This window comes from Rattus norvegicus, chromosome 9, assembly GCF_021556685.1.
Source record: "Rattus norvegicus strain SHRSP/BbbUtx chromosome 9, alternate assembly SHRSP_T2T, whole genome shotgun sequence".
NCBI lineage: Eukaryota > Metazoa > Chordata > Mammalia > Rodentia > Muridae > Rattus > Rattus norvegicus.
In genome coordinates, this window is record NC_141542.1 from 10,978,962 (window position 1) to 10,998,668 (window position 19,707).

Here is a 19,707-nt window from a genome sequence, read left to right on the forward strand (position 1 = left end):
TGGGGGACCCTTACTGCTGGGGGAGAGGGGATCACATTGAAACTGTTTTTACACGGAAAAAAAAACTCACCTCTGTTACTTTCATGTATTTTATAAATCAATAAAAATAGCAAACTTTTCTAGAAAGACTCTGTGCACATTTCAAGGCAGAGTGGGAAACCTTTACCCATTTAAGAGGGTTTGTTCCCCTTTTTAGTTTTGGTGGTTGAGGGAGAGCAATGAGAATTTGACAAGGGAGTGTACCTGAAATTCCTTTCGGAGCCGAGGAGAGTTCACAAACCTCACACCTGGAGAGACCCCATCATCCGAGTAGCAGGCACTCAGCTGACTTGGAGCTGGGGCTGGCAGGTGCACCTGAAGGGGGACACCTCCCTCCAGAGCCCCAGGCTGCCTTTGCTACCTAGGACACCACGGTGGGGTGCCTCCCCCTCCCAAGTTCTAGGCGGAGGCGGGTTACCTGCAGTGACCTGTCTCCTCCCCTCCACGACACCACACCCACGGGACTCTGGTCTCTCGGGAGAGGGACAGAGCTGGAACAAAGGGGTCTTTGTTCCCAGCTCCTGGGGGGCGGGAGTTGCTCTGACTCGCGTTTTTCGATTTCTCAGTGTCCCTGGGGTACTTGAGGCTTAGCGCCGCAGTCTTCCCAGATGGGGCGCAGTCCTCCACGACCCTAGAGCGCGGGTCAGGGCGCGGCGCCCCGGGCCACCGTGGGCTCTCGAAGGCTCTACGGAGAGACCCTGGGGGTTGTCGCTGCAGAAGGAGGAGGGAACCGAAGAGGAAGCCAGGAACTAGTCGGGTTCAGAGCTCTGATCGCGGGCTGCTCTGGTCACTGTGCAGCGGCCGGGGAGTAGCTCCTTCTGCTGCTACCCCCACCCCCGCCTTCTTTGCCCGGCCCATCCTCTGCACGCCTGGCCCCCCGCCCCTGCCGTCATCACGCTCCTGGTGGCTTCTCCCAGCTTGGCACTTTCCTTCAGAGCCATCCTTGTGGACAAACTTTGATGGGGAATTTCACACAGCGCTGGAAAAATGCCGGTTATGAAAGGATTGCTGGCGCCACAGAACACCTTCCTGGACACTATTGCCACCCGTTTCGACGGAACACGTAAGTAGGACTTGCCTGAGTTGTCCGTTTCCCTAAGACGGTTTTCTCTCCGACTTTTGCTCCCTTTCCCATTTCCATCCGCGCAATAATTTGCCTTCTTTTCTTGTCAGGGTAGCCAGGATATCTTTTAGGCGGAGAAAAAGGTAACAAAATAAACAGGACACCCACCCCCCCAAAACACACACACACACACACACACACACACACACACACACACACAAATCATACAGGCACTTGGTATTGGTTTAGATGGATCGCTTGATTGCCTAGGTCTGGAACACAGGAACACACGACTGAAAATGATGAACTATTCCAGGTGGGACCTGTGCTGTGCGGTACCTTGAGTAGCTTGGTGCTGTGAGATGCTGTGCACTTTATTTTCCTACAGTTCCGACGTTGTCCGGGTTAGAGTTTGGGGGTTTTCCAGACTCCTATGATCTCCCATTCGAGTTTAAGAAATCCTGTGCTGGTCTCATGCAGGCCAGGTGTGAGCTGCCCATAGACTTTTCTGAGTGTTGGGAGTCTCTCAGTATCTCGCCTCTGAACGCTGAAATTACCACAACACTCGAGGAAAGACTGAGAAAGGAGTTGAACGTTGTGAAGACTGCTTCGACCACAGGGAAAGTTTTAGAGTCTTGTGAAGTGAAATAGTATTGAATCTCTGACTTCTTGGGTTGGACTGGGCAAAAATATGTGAGTGCATATGTGGTGTTTTATGTCCTTCTGGAAATAGCCCGGAATCTTTCAGGACCACGGTCAGGTCCTCTCTCCCAGGCTTCTTCTGCCAGTACCTGGAGATCTTGTAATTGGTTTTAGCTCTGTCCTTAAGAAATGCTGGCCGCAGGTCCCACCAGGATACCCACATCTTCATTATAAGCAGTTTCTGTGTGCTCTTGTCCCCTTTTCTGTCTGTTTCATAAGACTCAGATAGATTTATTCATTCTGAAAGCTTTCTCAGCAGTCTAAGGGTCTCTATTTTATACGTGGCCGTGCATCTCTTGGAGCCTGTGTGAGACTTAACACCTCCTTCTACTTCCACACAAACTGGATGCGCAGACCCTTCTAGGTGGGACACACGGTTTTAATCTTTTGGAAGAGTTAGGCAAGTTTTGCATGCCAGAAAGGTGAAGTACTCTTTGATTTTGTTCGGATTTTGTTTTTGAAATTTAGCCTTGTCAAGGCTAGTCGTGATTATTTCTTCACATTTCTTTGGTAGCTGTTCTTTTAAAATAATCTTTAGAGGAATCCAGTCTTTACCTTTTCGTAATTCTCGATATGAGGAGGCATATTGGTCACTGCCACTAGATATTTGTGTTTTACTAGATGACAATAAGAAAAATTATTTGAGCATTAGTTCAGTTCCTGCCCACTGACATCACCTTCATAATCAACACCACTGTCTCTAGCTGCTATGACTGGAATCTCTGAAGAGCAGTTCTGAACAGATGATGGTTCTTAAAGTTGAATATTCCAAACCAAGGTGGTCTAAACATCGTTCCTGGGTGTATATCTTGACGGTGAAGGATTAGGAAATGCTGACTGGTTTATGTCATTGTCATTTAAAGTTGAATGGAGTACAATGTATACAGAACCATCCCAGCAGAACCCTGGGAACTACCTCAGAGAGACATTTGGATTTCAGTTGCTAATCAAAGAGGCTGTAGTGTGAGAATGTGACCTCTTTCCAACTCCCATGAGAAGCAGAAGTGTACATGTAGAGAGATGGAGATGTGTGTGTGTGTGTGTGTGTGTGTGTGTGTGAATCATTCTGTTTTACACATTCTTGTTAAAGAATAGAAAGTTAGAAATTTTAAATCTATCTACCTACCTATCTACATGTATATATGTATATATATGCATAATAAACACATACATATACACACGTATTTGATGACCATGCCTGATCTGCGTTCCCATGCTCTTGAGGATTCCTGGAGAGATCCAAGGTGTATGAAACCACAGTCTTCTCCAAGCAGTGAGTAACATAAATCTTGACAGGGACAAGATTTTGTTTATAACACTTAATGAATACCTCTTATCTCAAGAAACTCTGATGTAAAAAATTGGTATTTTCTCAGTTAATTTTTTAATTGCAGGATAACTTAAATAATCTGAAATTTAAGTAAATTCTCAGTCTAGGGTTTGCTAATATAGAATTGTAGAAAATCATTCTTCCAGTTAAAGGTTTAATTGATCTTATTATGACATGTTTTCTTGTTGATACAATTTTATTAAGTAGTTTTAGCCTTGAAAGTTTTTCCTATGCATATTCTATTTTCTCTTGATCTATTCATAAAATTAATTTATTTTCTTTCAAAGGACAAGTCTATATCCAAGTTTTAAAGTATTAAATTTTTAATTGCCACCTCTGCAATTAAAAAGGGTGCTGAAAATTTTATATTACTGTTTTATTCTGTGTACACTGAGTTGACTGTTCATTTTTTTTTCCAGAGCTGAGGACTGAACCCAGGGCCTTGCACTTGCTAGGCAAGTGCTCTACCATTGAGCTAAATCCCCAACCCCTGACTGTTCATTTCTACCTCGTTTCTGGGGTATGTTTTAGGGGCATTCTTGTGTAGGATTTATTTTTATTTTGAACAATTTTAATAAAAGTAAAAGAGAAATGAAACATCCTGGAAAACTTTCCCTTTCTAACCTAAACAATACACAGATTTTTTTATTACCCCTACTGATTTACTACAAAAATTAAAAACATTTGAAGAATTCAGGGCATGAGCTAAAGATCTTCCGAGTAGAGAAATAAAGGTGCTCCCATCCAGACATCTACATCCCAATCCTATAAACTTATGGTACGCCAGGGCGACAGGACAGAAGTTCGGTTTTTATTGCCTATTGCTGCTCTACTTACCTGCACTGTCAAGTTTTCTCTTCCCCTCATTTTCATATATGCACTTTATAAACACTTTTGGAAGCAAATACTACTTATATAAAATTATAGCTAAAGTATACTTATTGAAACATCTTCTAAAGTATTTAATTGACACATAATGAGACAGAGACCAAAAACCCTTTAGCTGTTGAATCCATATACCCCACTTATGGAGAGAAGAATAATGATAGTGATTTCTTTGATTCATTTCATGGATGAATACTTCTCACTTAAAGCACACAGGCACATATGACTACATCATCCCACTCATGTACTCATATTTGCATAGCTACTGTCATTGACTATGTTTAGTGCATTGTAACCTGGCTGAATAAATACTGGCTTTAACCGTATTAATATTATCATAAATACAAAGCAAACATAATAAAAACATGTAAGGATATATTTAGAAAATATCTAGTTAAGTGTGAGTATTTGTTACCATCTCTGGCGTAAGTACCATCTATGAAAACTTACATTCCTTTTTTGGAAGGTATAAAGACATGTCCATTTCAAACATGATGGTGCATTAGCCTACATTTTCCAGACTTATCTAAATTTGGATAGAATGCTTCTTTCTCTATGTGGTTATTAAGACAAACTGTAACCTGATATAACCCATCAATATGGTGGTACCTAACATCTTCAAAACAAAGGCGGTACTCATTAATATTTGTATATATTTTCTGTATTCTTATATAGCACGGCCAAAAGATTTAAAGAAATGTATTAAAGTTAAAATTCTTTTTGTATGATGCAATTTTTATGTGGAGTTTGTTGTTTTTCTTTTAAGTTCTTCGTGATAGAGGCATAGGAAGAAACCCAGTATTCCCAGTGCTGCCAAGGGCAGAGTATGCTAGGACAGAAGCCAGTGCAACTCTCCTCCGGTCTTTGCTGAACTGTGGTTTGGAGATGTCGGCAGAGGCAGATAGAAAGTAGTAGACTTTATTGTGTGTGGACCTGTTGATAAAGCCTGTGTGAATGCACTTAGGGAGGTATCCCTTACACTCCACTAACTGAAGTTTGCGAAGACCTGTGTTCTTTAGCCTTGCTTTGTTTTTTAACCTGCTATTGATATAGACTTTGCATTCCTCCTATCTATGCTTAGGAATGCCCGGTCCTATGTTAGTGTTTTATTTCTGTGTAATAATCACCAAAACAAAGAGATGTTTGCCATCTCCCCTTGTAGTTGGGAGGTCTAAGCAGGAGTCAGCTGAGTCTTCTTCTAATAGTCTGGCGAGGCCATAAACAAGTGGTCAGCTGTACCTGTGGTCACATCTAGGGTCCCACATCTCCTTCTGTTCTAAAACAATGGGTGGCAGACTTGTATATCTATAACTGAGGTCCTGTTTTCTTTCCAGTTGTCAGCCAGGCACTCTTCTCAACAGCTAGAGCCCGCCAGGACGTATTACTGCACCTTAGCCTGCCGCTCCCATGCACGGTTTCATAAGAGCACAGCTGATTTCTCCACGATCAGCAAGAGGGTCTTTAGTAGAAGTTCCCTTAAGTCGGGACCCTTCAGAATAATCTCCTTTGTGATGAACTCAAGGTCAGCCCACTACTTACCTTAATTATATCCTTAACCTATGGCTTATCTGCATATTCATGTGTCCGCTCCACATTCCAGGGAAGTGAACTCATGGGGTGCGTATGTATAGGTCAGACTGTAAGAATCCATGTGGGAATTCTTTCTATCACAGCTGGGGTCTCTTTACCATCCTACTAGCCTACTGAGCCACACACCTGCTGTCCACCAAGCAGGTTTTTGAGCACCTTGTTCTAATTCAGTATGCAGGATCCCATGCTGACTTTACATCTGAAGTCATCAGGAACAGAAGGTCTAACTTATGTGGGTTTTCTCTCACATCTGGCGAAGGCATATGTATGAAGCAGCCTAGGACACGGTGGGTAGCTGTTTTCCTCCTCCTCTCATGTAGGTGCAATATGAAAGGTGGGGAAACATTTCTGAAAATGAATCTCAAGTCTCCTTGGGAGAAAGAAGGATGCTCCGACCTTTCTTAAGAACTGTAGGTACTAGTACTTGGCCTTCTGCTGGATGTGGCTCCAGATGTGGTCATCTGGAAAGAGTGGCACTGGAGAACAGTCTGTACATTCTAAGGTGACTGGGCTGTTTTTACTGTTAGTGCAGATGAACTCTGGGGAAGATGCTTTTCTTCAGAGCTTCCTCCTCCCTCCAGCCTCTCTAATTCAGATTCAAGAAACTGCATAAGGTGCAGTCTGGCTTTGAGGGCAGTTATGCTAAACAGAATTGTGTTTTTAAGTCTAAGCTTATCAGAGAGGTGGAGGAAGAGTGGAGAAAGAAAGCTATGCAGAAGAGGGAGGAAGAAATGTTGAGACACTGTACGTTCATTCTCTTGGCTTCTTCTTCACCTTCAGGGAACTGTTCTAGGCAACCTTACAACATTTGCTGCAATGGAACAAAGTATTTGAATTACAGGAACTGGATTTGTGTCCTTGATAGAACGTTCAAATAATTAAAGAGTTCTGTAGTCTTTAAGGAATGACATCAGATAATTTTATTTTGACATCATTATAATAAGAAACAATGTATGCTTAGTAGGTTAAGAGTAAGCCGTTATGCCCACACTTGGCTTTACCTTCAGGACAACAACCATGGCAGCAAACATTTTGTCAATGGGCTTTGCTGAGAACAAGAGGCCTGTGTGTGAGTGTGCGAAGCACTCTAAGGTTCCTGTTCCCGAAATGTCCTAGATTGTCACACTTATGGGAAGAGCGCATTCTCCACAAAGAAGGGAACCTCATCCCCAGTCTCATCTTTCTGATAATGTTCAATGGACACTCTCTAGATACAAAACCATTACACTGGGATGAATCGAGCTTGTCTTTTTCCTCACCAGTGGCAGTAACACATCTACACAAATGGTTACAATATAGGTGAGAAAGGGCTGAGAGTATTAATTACTCTTCATTCAATAACTAACACCCAAGTAGGAATGCTTGTGTACCAGAGCCTCCAACCACACTCTATTGATTTGGCCAGTTTTAGATCCATGTGCTGTTGACATTGAGATGGGTTTTAGAGGGAAAATTCATACCTTAAAGAGCAAAAGAGGCAAGATAGAGGTTGGTGGGTGATGGAAACCAGTTAGACCAGTTGGGGGAAGTCTCCAAATCCAGGGTACCTTTCAGAACCTGATACTTTTCTGCTTGGTTATGGGCCCCATAGACTGCTGTGTTCATTTTCTGAGAGAAGGGCCCATTTTCCCCCAGGGAGTTAGCTTTCTGTTAGGAGAAGAAAGTGTTGATTTCCAGCTGCATAGTCGACTACTCGTCTCCTCCAGGGTCATTCACCCCTTAGTTCTACTATAGAATTTTGCCTGTGGTGAAGAAAAAGATTGCCGGTCTGCTGGGATTCATTCCTGGTGACTCTGATGGCAGGTGTGCTAGCAAGCGGTCCCTGAGTGCTTACTGGAGAAAAGCCACAGTTAAAAGCACAGGCTCACAGTGGCTGCATAGGGCACAGTTCACCCACACTATGTGTCGGGTGACAATCATCCAGATTGTAAGTGTTTACTCCATTTTGGCTTAGTGGAGAGACAAAAGGAAAAAGAAAGAAAAGAAAGAAAGAAGGAAAGAAAGAAAGAAAGAAAGAAGGAAAGAAAGAAAGAAAGAGAGAAAGAAAGAAAGAAAGGAAGGAAGGAAGGAAGGAAAAGAAAGGAAAAAACAGGTAAGACTATAATTTTGCCTATGACAGCATTCAACTTTTAAAATTTTGCAACTGGAGCAACTGAAGATTTTCCTCAGGAATTTAAGCTCTCATCTATAGTTCTTAGATTCAGAATTTTCTGGAAGATAGATCATGCATTCCTCTGCTGCTGTTAATGCAGCTATCTGCCTCCCTTAAGACTCAGAATTTACTTGTCCCCAGATAAACTAATAATCTTCTCTAGCCCATGGAACACATTTGTCTTGCTTTGTTTCCTGGCCCTGTTTATAGCAATACCATCCACCCGACTCTTCACTTTAGAGAGTTAAGTCAGCCTTCAGTGTCCACATATGTACTTGCTTTTTTAACAAAATACCCCAATTTGGCCCCTCATGTCCAGTCACTCTTCATTGCTCCTGTGTTAATTTGAATCCTCTTTCACAACCATGAACTCACTCTAACAGGACTCCAAGGACAATGGTCTCTTTAGCCATTCCTGTGCCATCAGATTCCTTTATACCCAGAGTAACTTCTATTAGGAGTAACATGAGCACTTAATTGGGTCTGTTGCCTTTGTACCAACTCTTGGAAGATGCTTCTGCAGGATCATTCGAGCACACCTCCTCTCCAGTTTGCAGACTTAACCCTAGCATACTGCTCACCCACACCTTGGTGACTTAAAACTAAATGTGTTGTGTGAACCTCAAGACCCACCTCTGAGAAAGCTCTAAGGGTACTCAGGGCCTCTCTCTGCTTTAAAAACAAACTGCTTATCTCTCTAATCAGCTCTTCTGAGCATTCGTAGTTCAGCACCCAGCTATAAACTCAGGGAAGGCTTGACTTGGCCCCCTTTCTTGGACTTGCAGCAGAGGCTTTTTTTCTACACTTGTTCCAGTGAAACAATCTGAAGTTCTTTGAAGGCTGGAGTCATGTTTTAGACACATCTAGTTGTCCTCAATAATAACTAGCTTATTTTACTTAGGAGTCTGTGATTACATTAGTTATGAAACGGTTCTGTAAGATAGATGCCAAGGAAACTTGTTTATTGTTATGTCGACATGGAGGCTGTGCGGGTCCTCATCTGTCTATTCTGACTACAACCTGATACCTAGTGAGACAGAAGGCAGCTCCTTCTTTTTCAGTTAAAGTTGAGGAAGTGCAAACTTAGAATTCTACCACATCTCACAAACTGGTGATCTATCGGTGTGGTCACACTACCATGATATGTGTGCATAGCACGCATAACCATGTAAACACTGTGTACTCGGTGCTATCACTTCTAGCTTCTACCTCTTTCAGAAAGGATTTCTCCTTTAATTTTAGCCATTTCTTATCCATGTGCTGTTTCCTGTCCTTCTCCTAGATTACACTTTAAGTACTTGTCTCTTAAAGCCTGTATTACGTTGGCATTTAAGACTCATATCTGAAAATACTAAATGTATTCACTGTTCAAAGCAGCTTTGCTCATCAAGGACAATCTACTGTCCATTTACAAATATTTATTTTCTTTGAGATTTTGATGCTTAGAATTTGCTGACGTTCCTACTTTAGGATATCCTTGTGATTTTTTTTATTGTGAAGCTAATTTCCCTGTGAAGATATTCTGATTCTCATAGCTTTTTATAGTGACATCATTTGTATTTTTACTTTGTAAGACTCTTAGAAAATTCCTCTACCTATTTTAAGTTTGCTTTTATGAGAAGGAATTATACTTTCCTGTATCCAGTAACATATCTTAGCAAAAACCATTTTGCTTTTCTCCACAGTGAGTTTACAGGACAAAATGATTGTGCTTAGTTCTCTAGCTCTCACATGTAATCTGAAGTGGATTTTTCTTTCTTTCAGATTTTCTTTTGTTCTATGAGGTCTTCTGGGCAGAGGTCTTTATCTTACTTGTCATCCAAATGAGCTTCCTGATTTAGTTATTGAGCTAAAGAAACTGGAGCCAAGAACACTTCGGAGTCTTTTGGTTTTATTTGTTTTGTTGGAAAGAAGGATCTATGTGTTTCAGCTGTGAGATTTGAAGACCCAGGTTGTATGTTAGTATATTTTGGGGATTTGCGGTGGCCCCTTTTGCTTCCAAATATCTGCAGTGTTTTCTATGCACACTTTAACCCATACAGCTTCTGAAAGACAGACATGGAGACCTGGTATTTTTATTAACAAGCTGCTGGCACATGCTTGGCAGGGTTCGAGCCATTCTAACCCATGTAGGCTTGTTCTGATCCATGTGTACCCTCATAAGGAACTCCCTTGGGGAATTCTCCTCAAACCTAACCTCCTGGCAACCTTCTTCTGCCTCCCCCTGCCTCATGGATCTTTTATCTTGAAGCAACTCTTTCTCCTGGTCCTTCCCCCTTGGCCACTTGGCTTTTCTCCTCCTCTGCACAGTCATTGGCTGTTCAGCCTTTTAGTAACCAGTCAGAGGTAATTGGGGAGCGTTCTTTATACCACATTGATACAGGACCTTCTTCAATATTCATGACAGTGCCTGTGCCCTGACTGTAACTAGATCTCAGGGAACAGAAACCAGCTTCTTAATACACAGAAAGGTTGACAAGTAGACTCTCCTCAAATTTGCTCCTGGTGTTATTTCTTGCATGGAAAGAATGACTTAGAAGATAAATGTGGTTATATTCGTAGCATTAACAGATAGGTAAATACTTCTGCTGTGAATCTGGGATGGTGGAAGGGCGTTACAGTCTGTAAGATGGAGCTTTCCATTTAGCCTAGATGGCCTTGGGTTAATTATAGCTCGGTCATCTGAAAAAATTTATTCAGCAACCATCTTTTGACAAGTCCATGGCTCTCAATTTTAGGTAACTTATTTAATAAGCACCTAGTGCCCTTGTCTATTAGAATGTTGTCCTCTTCTGTATAAGACCCGCATGTTTGAGGATGTTAGTACGTGTCTAGCATTTATATAGAATTTTAGTATTAAATATTGCTTCTGATATGTTATTGAATTGGTTACATTGGAAAATACCAAATACTTTCTTGGAAATGTGAATTTCACATCTTTCCCATGTTAATTGTGTTTTATTTTACTTTAATATGGATAAATTAATCCGTGTTTCTCTTAAGCTTTATAGGATTCTGTGTCGCACTTTATCATTTCTCGTTCTGGAATCACCTTAAATGCATATCTTATGTAACAACTGTGCTTTCGCCTGGCATATTGGACTCTTCTCCCCTGTGAATAAGTTCTATAATCTCATTTGCTTAGTTTGAGGTAAGGATCAAAATATGTTCTTCCCCAATCCCTATCTGAATTTCACAACAATTCAACAGTTCCTCTTTCCTGAGATGACAGGTTTATCCCATTTTATATTCTTCCGTTTTTGAACTCCTGTTAAAGTTCACCAAGACCTCCCCGCCCCCCGATATGTTACTGCTGTCAGTTTTTCTCAGCTAGATACAAAGTAGAGCCATCTTTATAAAGGGAATTCTCAATTGAGAAGCCATCTCCATAAGGCTAGCCCGTAGGTAAGTCTGTGTGACCATTTTCCTAATTAGTGGTTGGTATGGGAGAGCCCGGCCTACTACTGTTGATGATGCTAAACCTGAGCAGATAGTCCTGGAAGGTATAAAAACACAGACTAACGTAGCCATGAAGAACAAGTCCTTCAGTAAGTAGTACTTCTCCGTGGCTTCCAACTGTACTGCTTATTTGTGCCACAACTTCCTTTGGTGACGGATTGTCATTGAGATGTGGAATTCAAGTAACCTTTCCCTTCTCAAGATGCTCTTGGTCAGTGTTTATCATAGCAGCAACAACAACAACATCAAACTAGAAGATTGGTGTCATACCTGTAATTACAGAAATGTTGGACAATGTCTAAAATTCCCCTTCAAATCGTCCCATCTTGAATCTTACTTGTCTAATTGTTTTTAAAGTAATTGTTTAAGTAAGTCTAACTGACTTATTTAGAAGTCAACCAGAACTTAATAGCAGATTATCTAGTTGAAAAAATGGTGGCATTTTAATGGCATATTCTTGGGAAAAATGAAGTGTTTACAATATTGAAAATCCTGGTCAAGAACTTTCTGAGTATTCCCATTGTTTTGAAGGAGTTTCAACAAAATTATTACAAATTTCCTGGTTATTTTATTCCTGGAAATTATATCACTGGGACTAAGGAGATGGTTTGGTCAGTGAAATGCTTTCTCTGTGAACCCGAAGACTTGAGTTATCCCCAGCATCTATATGAAAAATTGGACCTGGTGGCACACATGCGTAATTATGATTTGTAAATCAGTCACTGGTGTTGGCTAGGCAGCCAATCTAGTCTAATTTTAAGTTCCAGGTCCCAGTGAGAGACACAGTTTCAAAACCAATGTGGTTGGCCCTGAGTTTCCACAAGTACATACATTTACTGGCCGGTCCACATATTTGAACACATGCACATGCACACAGCAATTTATTCTTGTAATTGCATCTCTAAGCACAATCTTTTCTTCAATGGTTGTTTTCAAATTACTCATGCTTATTTCTAGAAGATTATTGATTTCTATACTTTACTTTTGTTTTTATCTTAACCAGGCAAGTTAATAACGATCTAATTTATTAAGAAGGTAATTAATTTTCAGTTTCTTTCTTGGAATTTCTAGGTTAAAAAACAATATGACTTCAGATAATAAGCTTCTGGGGTTCATATTTCGTGGTTTATAACTCCTCCCTTTCTTTCCTCTAATCATCCCTATTGACTAAACAACTGTTTAAAGATACATATTGAAACATATAGAGCAGAAAGGAAACCCTTTTTGTTCCTAAATTTAATGAAAATTAGTTCACTTTTTCAAGCAAAAGTACATGTTGTCTAGTTTTTAAACATTTTACTATGGACTTATGTTTTATTAAGACACTGTCAAATATTCCAATTGTTTTTGTCCCTTTTTTTGAATTGTCTTCTGATTATCTATCAGAGAAAATCTCTTGACTACTCTCAAAACAAAAGTGCCACTATTGTGTCCTTGATGCTCATTGTTGTGCTTCAAAAGGTTTGCAGTTAGGTAGGCTTATTCAATGCTTTTCTCTTTTGGCAGTTTGCTGTTGGTGATTTTTTTAAGTTATTTTATTCAGTACTTATATCTCTACTTCCCTCTCAACCTTTACTTTGCCCTGATCACTTCTAACCAGGCCCCCAGCACCAGGGGTAGGAGAGAAAGAAGGGGATATAGACCTCTTTAGACTATTTCCTGTTGATTAGGGATGTCTCCTTTCTTGGTGCCAGTCCAATCTTTGTCATCAGAATATCTCCAACTTCTTCAGCAGGACAAATAGCAGCCTCCACAGGCCCCCTCTATGCTCTCTCATTTATACTCTCTCCAGAGTCTCCAGAATTAAACAATCTGCAGGTGGCAAAGATCATACCCTGCTAGTGCACGAAGCAAATCATAATCACCCATGAAGTGCCTCTCATCCCACACCTGGGATTAAAACAAAAACACATTCATATTAACATAACTGGGTTTTTAAAAGAAATCAAAACTCTCACTATACTTTGAATCATACTATCAGACACTGTGAAAGCTAGTCCTCCAGGAGGAATCTTTCAGATTAGTTCTTGTCCAATCCCTCCAAATCCTGTCTCTAAATTTTGTAGTGTCTTCAGTAATAGAGTTTGCCTTTAACCTCTGGAAGGCAACCAAGAGAAATGACAATATAGTTTTGTGGCTTTCTTTAGTTTCCCCAAACAACAGTTCTGAGGTTTCTGCTAGATTGTTTATGGTTCTTGACCAGAGCATTCTCACCAGCCTGAGGCATAACTCCATTTAAACTGTATATTATATATTTATTATACTTTATATTTCTGTAAGATTTTTCAAATAGTCTCATTTTCTCTATTATCTTCCTCTCAAATTTCAATAATATTAAAAATCACTCCAAATAGAAATATTAATTTTTCATCTTACTTATATGTAGCATATTATTTTCTCTTTAATTCCTACTTGTATTCTCAAGGCATTTTCTGGCCATTGTATTTTATGCTTTTCTCATAAAAATACTTTCTTATTCATTTGAACTAAACTTGATTTTTGACCAAGTTCAAAATTAAAATTTTAAAATGATGTATTTTTATTTTCCAAGGCACACTGATAGTCTTGGGTAAAATTATTCTATAGTCTTAATTGTTAATAAAATATTAAAAAATTCAAAATGTATATATCTCTGATATCTTTTTATTTCTGTTCATGGAGTGACTGGGGTCTTTGTTAGCCTGAAGTTGTTCCTAGATGTTTTGTTTTAACACCCGGAAAGAAGAAGCATAGGATCCTAGAGAGGAAGCTTTTTTTTTTAATTATATTTATGTTTGTGCACACGAGTATATATGTGTGGGTAATAGGACAATTTGTGAAACTCATTTCTCTCATATTAAGAGAGTTCAAATACTGAATTCAGGTCATTAGTCTCCTAGGCCCGAGGTTGTGTTTTTAAAGAAGCAAAACTTATGATGTGATGTTAACTTTACTCTGCTTTTACTTTGCATAAATTGGCATTTGGACACTGAAGGGATGGCTCATTGGCTAAAAGAGCTTGCTGAGTTTTCCAGAGGACTGGAGTTCACTTGCCAGCAACCACTTCAGGTGGCTCAGGCCCTCATGTATGTAACTCCAGCTCCAGAAGATCTGATCTGACACCCTCTTTTGACATCTTCAGGCACTACACACACACACACACACACACACACACACACACACACACACACACACACACGAATGAATGAATGGATTCCTTTAAAAAATTGAAATTTGGTGAGTAACCCATAACCCAAAACCAGTGCTATGCTTGGTATTTTCACCCACATTTGTTTATTTCATTACCATAACATTCCAAGTCAACCCCAGTTGCAGAACGATGCCCTCAAAGTCATTAGGGCAAGCTGTTGGCCCATGTTAGCAAGACTATTGACCACAAGATCTAGTTATCTAAGCTTGATTTCCAGCTGAAGACAAAGCCAGCCATAGAGTCAGAATGTCAGTGGCTACTGGATAGCAAATGTGGCTGACTCCCAAATGTTTCAGATATTGCCGTGCATGTGTGTAATAATCCTGAATATTTGCTGCTGTGGTTATCTGCTTTCTTTGTTCTCCCTAGCAACATGGGCTAGGCATGGCTGTTTCACTCTATTTGGTTTTGGATAGGGAAATTTCAAAGATTCACTTACATAGACCCTATGCATATTGAGTTGCATTATTCTTGAGTGGTATGTGTCAGGGCTTACTCAGCCTAGACTACAGAGCAAGATCTTGACTCAAGATACAATAGATATGTAATGAAATATAATAAGCCAAAGAATATGATTATTTTGTTCCATCCTGAGGTGTTCCTGCATTGTTCGTTTCATGCCTTTTAATAACCAGTAAGCGCCCATTGATGAAATGCTTAAGGCATGAAAGTATCCTGGTTCTAGTATTTATGATTACCTTCAGATAATTGTAAGTTCACATGCATTTACAAAAAGTGATAGAGATGTCATATATTCCTTATGCCATTTCCTCCAGTGTCAGTGTCTTATCTAGCTATATGGTTCCATATCTCAACCATAAAACTACTGAGACAATTTACTTGCATACCCCAGTTTTAACTAATTGTATACACATATTTCTGTACTTGTGATTAGTTTTATGTTGCTTTATCCTGTGTGTGTATTCTTAAGCTTGGCAACTATGGTCACACAACAGAACCATTTCCCCACTAGAGCTCTCATCCTACTTCTTCTTTCATAGCCATAGCCACCTCTCCTTTAAACCTATGGCAATTACCATTCTGCATTCCTTTACCCTGTAATTTCGTGAAGATACAAGCCTTATATAATAAGTGCTTTTGAGGTAGCTATTTTCATTCAACATCAATCCCTTTAGATTCATACACTCTGATAGACAGTTCGCTCACTTTTTTTGGATGTTGGGGTCTTCCCATTCATCCTTGCTCTGCTTTTCTACTTCCTATTCGTATGCAATGGGTGGCAAGCTCTAGAGGGTTAAGAGGTCTAGGTTTCAAATGTTGGAGAACCCCAATGAGCTGAAAAACCAAGGCGTGTGTAGCTGTAACTGTTACAATGATGCCATGTCCTGCCTTGCCACCAGTGTTTGAGCATTGTCCCAGTCATGTGGCAATGATTTTCAAATATAAAAGGTGAGAAGTAACAGCTTTTTGCAAGTTTCTCAAAGAAGGTAACTCATTAACAAGCTTTCTCTGGAAAAGCTCCTCAACCTATTGAATTCTCTTCTCCAAATGAAAACAAAACAATTAAGTATAATTATAAAATCAAAGGGGTTTCTATTATCCCAGGGCTGCTTTTAAAGCATCCTTCAACAGCTGAGGGGCCTCGTACAACCTCAGCCTCCTCATGCTGCTTCACCCCTCCCCAGCTCAAACGATTTTGGAATAATCTCTTTACACATAGAGCTGTGCATTAACTTTCCTTTGATGAATTAATTTTGTGAAAGGAGATATACAATCATTAGAGCTATTGCCTCAATATTATATAACTGAATGAGAAAGTTCAGACCAAAGTTTATTCAAACTCATTTTTTTTCCAGAAATGGTTCCTTCCTTGTATTCAAATGAACTCTAGGTCAAGTTCTGTAGCATTTCTTGTCAGTGACTGGTAATAGAAAGATCTTTTCATTTCTATAGTGTTAAAAAGAAACCAAGTTTTTTAATAGAGACTTGGTGGCCAGTAGTGTAGCAGTTTTTACTTCTATCTGGTAAGAAAGTGGTCAGGGTGCCAGGAGACCTGGAGTAACATTATCAACTAAATGTTAATTATATAGTTACAGTCTTGTGAACCTGTCAAACTTGGGGCAGAGAGGTTCTTAGCAGATGTGGACTGATGGTAAATTGTCACTGGCATTCATTCCTCATATATCTGACAGAGTTATTCTTCCTGACCACTGCCAGGATCTGGTGACATGACTGCTGTACCATCGTAATTGCTACATAGTTGGATTATCTTTGGGATCATGAAATATGAGTCCATATTTTCTTAGGTTCTCAAGACTATCTTTTACACAAGGATGCAGAAAAACACAGATAAAGAAACAGACACATTCATACTCACACTCACATATACACATGCACACACACATGCACAAGAACATGCAAACATGTATATATCACTTCATGGCATTTATTACTTATCTTTTTCCCTTGACCTGGTTAATCATGCTCCTCCCTAGTTTAGGAATCATTCTACATTATCTGCTTAGTTTTAATCGTCAACTTGACACAATTTAAAAGTCATCTGAGAGGAAACCTCTAATTGAATAATTACCTAGATGAGCTTGGCCTTTGAGCATGTCTGCAGGGGATTGATATTAATTACTGTAGCAGTACCCATCCCCCTATAACTGATACCACCCCTGTAGACAGGTAGGCCAGGGCTGAATAAGAAAGCTAGCTGAACGGAAAACAGCGAGCAAGTTGGCAAGCAGTATTCCTCTATGGCGTATGCTTTAAGCTACTATCTTTGTGTTCCTGTACCAGCTTTCTTCAAAGACGAATGGGACTTGAAAATGTAACCTCAAATAAAGCCTTTTACCGTATCCTGAATCAGTTGGTTCTAGAAACCTGACTGAGAATAAAGAAAAGACAGATACACAGACAACAATACAGAAAATCTAGGGGGAGGTAGGCTGTGCTCATTCTGATGGAGCGGCACCCACTACTCAACAACTGAGCAACTCAGTCTGTTTATTGTGTGCAGCTAAATGAGGTGTTAGCTCGTCTCCACAGGGCATACCTATAGGGGACCAGTCTCAGGGTGCGATCATCATGAAAGAAGCTGTGGTGTTAACATACATTGGCCACACACTTGTAACTCCTATACTTGCATACACTGTCAACATTTGTCATCCCCCTGAAACTTACTGTAGGCTTTGTCAAATTCCTATGGGTCTGAGGTATGAGTCCTTGAGAAGGTCATGGCCATGTCAAACATACACATCCACTTAGAACTCATCTATTGTTTACACAGCCATTCGGGGCTCCCTTTACAACTCACACCCCTTTCTTCTTCTAATTTACTATTCGTCCGAGGGCTTTATTGCAACAACAGAAAAATAGCTATAGCACACATCCTCAGGACACCGAGCTTGCATCTCCAGCTTCTTCCAAAGACATCACTTCAGTGTGGGTGGAGTCGTTCTTTCTCAGAATCTTAGAAATGTGAGATGTGAATCCGGAAGACCTTTCTGATCCTTTTAGACCATTTCCAACACCACAATCTCTCTTTCCATCCCTGCCGTGTTTCTTGTGAGCAACAGGATGACCGTAGTCCTGGGTTTCAGAGTGGTTTCCAAAAACATCCAGAGGACATTCTTCAAGTGTTTCAGTGAAAACATGCTAGATGAGCTTGAGACAAGAACTAAGTCCCATTTACTTCTTAAAATCATCCTCCTTTAATCCTCATTGCCAGTCTTTTATAACCCTTAAATGAAGGGATATGAGCATAAAAACTGGTTTTATTGTTGTTGTTGTTGTTGTTACCTTAATATTTTAATGACTAATTTTTATGTTTTTATGTGCACTAGTGTCTTGCCTGCATGAATGTCATAGACAATTGTGAGCTGCCGCATGGTGCTACGAATTGAAACTGGGTCCTCGGGAAAAGCAGACAGTGCTCTTGATGACTGAGCTATGTCTTCGGCCCCTAAAACTGATTTTTGCTTAGCTCATTTGACTATGTGGGGTTGACACTTGTCTCCCTGTCTTAGGTTTCTGTTGCTGTGATATAACAAACAAAACCAATTTAGGGGATGGACGAAAGTGTTTATTTCCTTACAGTCCATTATGGAAGTAAGTCAAGGCAGGAACTCCAGGTAGGAATGTGGAGGCAGGAGAGGGCACCACAGAACTCTGCTTACTGGATGCTGCTCAGCTCATGTTTTGCCTTCTTATATGGCTAAGGCTAACCTAGGGATGGTTCCACCCATAGTGGGTTCCTTCATCAATCAGCCACCAAAAGAAATGCATCCATATGTGCCCACAGTAGGCAAATTTTCAGTTGAGGCTCCCTCTCCCCAGGTGTGTCAAATTGGCATGAAAACTAACTTGTTAAAATGTGGAGATATCAAAATCTGATATGATAGGAATTTGACAGAATTAGAAACTAGAACGTATCCTTTTTATTATTCTGTGACTTAAAACCTACTTCAGTTTTATTACCGGTGAGGTTGTAGCAATATTTTATTACAAAATTATTACACATTTTTCATATATTTTCCCCAAGTACTCTACTGGCTTGAGAAGGAACTAGATATGTTCCTGTTTTGCTTTTCTCCTATAAAGAAATGTAAGATTTAAGAAAATCAAATCTCCCCTTTAATTTCTCAGAGACTTTCTTAGTGACTTATAGTTTTCTAGGTTAAATTATTTCCCTGGAGAATACAGATCATACTTTTCTGTTCGATATTTATCCTTGAGTGTCTATTTCTCAGTGGCTGGGGATAAAAAGTAAAAGTATTTTTAGTAAAAAGGATGACCTTTGACTACAATTTGTTTTTCAATTGTCATACGTTATTAAGGGCTAATGTAAATCCTAGAGATATCTCAAATTGTTCATTTCCTCAACATGCATGTAGATCCTTAGTATTTTGAGTTTTTGACTAAATGCCATGGGTGACAGTTCTTCTCCTCTGATTCCTGGAGTTACTTGGACCATTTCATGTGTGTTTTTAAGTCACTGCTATGACACCATCTGAGGGAAGGAGGAAGGGAGACATGCTCATTACTTCACTATCAGGTTTGCAGCTAAAATCTGCAATACACCATCAACTCACCGCGAAGCACAGCCATTGACCTCTGACAAACTGTGAAGCTGAAATTTTTGCAAACGAGAAAAACACAGATTCCATGTAGTTTTGATAGCTAGGTGGTGGTTTTTCTGTGTGTAATCAGCTGTACGGACCTTCACCTTGGTGTAGGGATAGGGACAATGCACGACAGTGGGAAATCTTTTGTGAATATGGCGAATTGGGTGTGGGGAAGGCCTCTCATCTCTGCAGACGCTGCTCATGGAT

At 40.1% G+C, this 19,707-nt stretch overlaps 1 protein-coding gene across 1 annotated transcript in view; it reads left to right on the forward strand.

Annotated features, from left to right (window-relative positions):
• Positions 1 to 978: 978 nt before the first annotated feature.
• Positions 979 to 19,707, forward strand: part of Kcnh8 (potassium voltage-gated channel subfamily H member 8) — a 426,523-nt gene continuing 407,794 nt past the window's right edge. The window contains 1 exon segment of the mRNA NM_145095.2: positions 979 to 1,102. Within this exon segment, the coding sequence (NP_659563.1) occupies positions 1,027 to 1,102 (76 nt within the window). The 5' untranslated portion in view covers positions 979 to 1,026.